This window comes from Chenopodium album, chromosome 17 (genome assembly GCF_948465745.1).
Source record: "Chenopodium album chromosome 17, dcCheAlbu1.1, whole genome shotgun sequence".
In the NCBI taxonomy this organism is placed as follows: domain Eukaryota; kingdom Viridiplantae; phylum Streptophyta; class Magnoliopsida; order Caryophyllales; family Amaranthaceae; genus Chenopodium; species Chenopodium album.
The window spans coordinates 30001528-30006705 of record NC_137850.1 but is presented as its reverse complement, the minus strand read 5'-3'; the positions used below and the strand labels follow the sequence as shown (position 1 = coordinate 30006705).

General features: G+C 37.1%; 1 protein-coding gene across 1 annotated transcript; it reads left to right on the top strand.

Moving 5' to 3' along the window:
• Window positions 1–1061: 1061 nt before the first annotated feature.
• Window positions 1062–3828, top strand: LOC145588806 (uncharacterized). Its single transcript, XM_081645408.1, has 2 exons — window positions 1062–1910; window positions 2827–3828. The coding sequence occupies exons 1-2, from the start codon at window positions 1062–1064 to the stop codon at window positions 3826–3828; spliced, it is 1851 nt and encodes a 616-aa protein (XP_081501534.1).
• The last annotated feature ends 1350 nt before the right edge of the window (window positions 3829–5178 follow it).

Sequence of the window (5178 nt, the reverse complement as noted above, 5' to 3'; positions counted from 1 at the left end):
TCATCGGAATCAGGCTTATAATATATCGTTGGAAAGGTCTCTTCGAGCCCATCCATCTACACTATTATTGGACCCTTATCATGGACCAAAATAAACCGAAACGGACGTTTTCAAATAAATAAAGTCATTTTCAAAAACAGAGAGAAAATAATTTAATTAAAACTAAACCGCAACACTTGACTTTCAAACCACTTTCACCTAATTTGATAATAACACAACGTGCAAGGCATTCATCACTGGGTTTGGTTTTGGGGAGACACAAATGGGTGTCTACAAGAGTTGAATTTAACCCAATGCATTGACCTGAATATGACCCGACTTGAAGTTGACCTAACCCGAAGTAGACCCGAAAATTGACCCGACCCGAACTGACCTGACCCGAAAATTGACCCGACCCAAACTGACCCGACCCAAACTTGACCCGACCCAAAGTGTTAACCCGATTATCAATCGACCCGAAATCAACCCGAAACCCGAAATGACCCGACCCGAACATGACCCGATAACCTTTTGACCCGAACTTGACCCGACCCGAACCCGACCCGAATGACCTATTTGCCAAGTCTAAATTAGAAATTAAAAAAAAAAAAAAAATTTGAAATTATGACATACTTCGTATATTATAAATGTATGAAAGAAAAAACTTATTTAATACAGTGTTAATCATAAAATATAAAATTAAAATAAATAATTGTAACTAATAAAAGCTTATAGATCAATATAGTCTCTTTGTATTTATTTTCTAAAATACACAAAGTATGTCATAATTAATTAACTAAATAAAGTTATTAAAATAATAATAATATTATTATTATTATTATTATTTTAATAACGGGTCGGACGGGCTAGCCCGCGATACATATTTTCTTGTCCATACCGGTCCATTTATATTAACGGGCCGGGCCAAGCCAGCCCAAATATCCAATTTTTTTCAAAAAGGTTGTCTAAGCCCGCATTTTGAGCGACCTGGGTTGGGTGGGCTTGGCGGGCCGTCCCGCCCATGAACAACTCTAGTTGTGGGCAAATGGATCAATTTCAAGGTGGATGATGAGAAGCCAATCATGGGTCAAGTCCATGACTATGAAAACTTTGTAACCGAGATTCTTAGTGAAGGCATGAAGATGTGTAAGACTCTTCAAGCCAATGTTCTCTTGGAGAAATTTCCTCCATCTTGGAATGACTACCGCAATTCCTTGAACCACAAGAAGAAGGACATGACACTTCAAGAACTCATTAGCAACATGAGAACCGAAGAGGCTAATCGCCTTAAGGATAAGTTTGAAAATTTGTCTTTTAATTCTTCTAAAGCTAATCTTGTTGAATCTTCTTTGAATGTGTTTAAAAACAGGAAAAATTCTAAGAAGAAGGGAAACAACAAGTCCAAAGGAAATTTCACTCATAACAATAAAATTCAAAAGCCTAAGGGAGCATGCTATGTGTGTGGAATCATTAGACACAAAGCATATCAATACAACCGAAGGCATGGAGCCAAGAAAGATGGTAATACCTCCCAAGCCAACATTGTTGAAAAGGAAAATATCATTGCGGCGGTGGTGGTTGAAGCCAACTTGGTGGAGAACAAAATTGAATGGATTTTGGACACCGAAGCATCAAGGCATTTTTATGCTAACAAGGCTTTGATGATTGAGTTTGAAGATGCAACCGATGGCGATCATGTCTACATGGGCAATAATAGCACAGCCGGAGTCCTTGGCAAAGGAAAGGTCCATCTTAAACTCACCTCCGAAAAAACTTTGTTTTTGAACAATGTGTTGTATGTACCTTCACTTAGGAAAAATCTTGTTTCGGGAGCCCTTCTCAAAAAAGCCGGCCTAAAACTTGTCTTTGAGGCCGACAAGATTGTAATGTCTAAGAATGGTAACTTTGGGGGAAAGGTTACCCCAATAATGGTTTGTTTGTGTTAAATGTTATGAATGAGAACAATGATACTTCTTTTGCTTATATTGTTGAGTCTTTGGATGTTTGGCACAACCGTTTAGGCCACCTTAATTCTTCGTACTTGAAAAAATTGAAGGACATGAATTTGATTAATTTTTCAATGGATGATAAACTTGACAAATGCCAAATTTGTGTTGATGCCAAACATACTAAGAAACCGTTTAAGCAAGTGGTATCAAGAAGTACTAAACTATTAGAATTGATTCATTCAGATTTAGCGGACTTTAAAAAATGCACTAGTAGGGATGGAAAAAATTATTACATTACTTTTGTTGATGACTTTTCACGATTTACCAAAGTGTATTTTCTTAAAACAAAAGATGAAACCGAAAGTGCATTTTTAAAGTACAAAGCCGAAGTTGAAAATCAATTGGACCTAAAGATCAAAAGAGTTAGAACCGATAGAGGTGGTGAGTATGGTAAAATTATTTAGAAGGTTTTTTTGAGGCCAATGGTATTATACATGAAACAAGTGCAGCTTATTCACACCAATCTAATGGTGTTGCCAAAAGGAAAAATAAATCTTTGAAAGAGACTATGAATGCTATGCTTCTTAGTTCTAGTTTGCCCGATAACTTATGGAGAGAAGAGGTTCTTTCCACTTATTATGTACTCAATAGAGTGCCCCATAAGAAGTTGGACAAAACCCCCTATGAACTTTGGAAAGGTTATAGTCCAAATTTAAAATTTTTGAAAGTGTGGGGGTGTTTGGCTAAGGTTGCTTTTCCGGATTTTTAGAAAACCACTATCGGATCTAAAACTTTTGATTGTGTGTTCATTGGATATGCTCATAATAGTGCAACCTATAGATTCATGTTATTAAGTGATAAAACAATTTGTGAAGCTAAAGATGCGGTATTTTTTTAGCATATTTTTCCTATGAACAACTCCTTGTCTTCTAATGTTGATGTGCATGCTAGTGAGTCAAGTATGAATGTGCCTCTTGTTGATTCTATGTCTAGTTCTAGTCTCCCCTCTTCCTCTACTAAAGTGGTAGAAGTTAAACCTAGGAGAAGTAAAAGGCCTAGAGTAGAGTCTTCCTTTGGACCGGATTTCTTAACTTCTTTTGTGGTAGAATACTTTGATGTGGATTCTTTAAGTGAGCATGTTGTGTCTTTGTTTCTTTTAGAAGAAGACCCTAAGAGTTATGATGAGGCAATGAGGTCCATAGATGCTAGTTTTTGGAAAGAGGCTATTAAAAGTGAACTTGATTCTATTATGTCCAATCACACTTGGGATCTTTGTGACTTGCCTAAGGGTTCTAAACCTATAAGTTGTAAGTGGATTTTCAAGAAAAAACTTAGACCAGATGGGACCATAGAAAAATTCAAAGCTAGACTTGTTATTAGAGATTTCACCCAAAAAGAAAGGATAGATTTCTTTGACACCTACTCTCCCGTGACTAAGATTTCCACCATCAGAACCTTAGTAGCCCTTGCGGCAATTCATAACTTAGTGGTTCATCAAATGTATGTCAAAACGGCTTTTCTTAATGGAGACCTTGATGAAGAAATTTATATGACTCAACCGGAAGGTTTTGTGGTGAAGGGACAAGAACACAAAGTGTGTAAGCTTAGAAAGTCTCTTTATGGTCTTAAGCAAGCTCCTAAGCAATGGTTTGATAGTACTCTTGGGAGTTGTGGCTATGTGACTAATTCTTCGGATTCTTGTTTGTACTCTAAGGAGTTTGGTTCATTATGTGTGATAATTTGTTTATATGTTGATGATATGCTTATTGTTGGTAATAACCTTGATGTTGTGAATGAAGCTAAGGCCTTACTTTCTACTAAGTTTGAGATGAAGGACTTGGGAGAAGCCGATGTTATTCTTGGAATTTGTTTAGGAAAACCAAGAACGGATTCTCCATGAGTCAATCTCACTATGTGGAGAAGATTCTTAAGAAATTTGACTCTTTTGATGTTGTGCCTAGCAAGACTCCATATGATCCCAACACGAAGCTAATGAAGAACAAGGGTCCTAGTGTATCTCAAGATCTATATGCAAGGATAATTGGTAGTGTGATGTTTTTGATGAATTATAAACGACCCGATATTGCCTATGCGGTGAGTTGACTTAGTAGATATACTCATAATCCAAGTCAAAGTCATTAGATTGCTCTTCATCGGTTACTTAGGTATCTTAAGGGTACCATGGAGGTATGTTTGCATTTTAATTGCTTTCCTAATGTTTTAGAAGGCTATTGTGATGCTAATTGGGTAACCGATAATGATGAAGTTTCTTCTACTAGTAGGTATGTTTTTCTTTTAGGTGGAGGTGCTATTTCATGGAAGTCCTTAAAACAACCATGTCTAGCTCGCTCCACCATGGAATCTGAATTGATTGCTCTTGAGTTGGCGGGTCATGAAGCAGAGTGACTTAGGATTCTCCTAGCCGACATACCATTGTGGGGGAAGACTTCATCTCCTGTATCTTTACATTGTGATTCTCAAGCTACAATTGGAGTTGCCAACAATAGTAACTACAATTGCAAAAAGAGACATATTCGTATGAGACACAAAGTAGTGAGACAATTGCTCAAGAATGGAATGATTGCATTGGACTTTGTGAGGTCCGAAGCAAATTTGGCGGATCCTTTGACAAAAGGGTTAGAAAGAAAACAAGTTGAAGAATCATCAAGGGGAATTGGATTTAAAGCCATGTGAAGCATTACACTTGTCCAAATTCCTATGGTGATAGAGTTTGTAATGCAAGTATGAGGTTGAGTTGTTTAATTCTTAATGGATGTGTAGTATCCACCGTTGTATGTTTGTGAGGTTGATTTCTAACTCTTAATGGGTCCTTATGCTATTGAGACGCATTTTTGGACTCACCTATGTGGTTGTGAAGACTAGCCATCTTCTATGAAAACCTTGGCCGGTTTTCTAAAGCCTCCACTAGACCTAAGGTGAATGTATTTGGCTATAAATAGTACATCTTTTCATGGAGATTATGTAAATTATAGAGTGATGTATGTGTTGTGGGGCTCTTGAGTTAAATCTTAGAGTTTCAAGGTTGGTCCACTCTTTGATCAAGGGTGTAAGGGTTTCAAGGTTTGTCCACCCTTATGCTTGTAGCTCATTGCCTCATTTCACTAAGCACTAGATTTCAAATTACTAATGTAATATCTAAGTGTTATGTACTACATCTCCTCTAATTCCCATATATTGTTTCTCATTCTTTTGTTGTTTTTCTTTCCTCACTTTAGTGGGGGATTGTTGG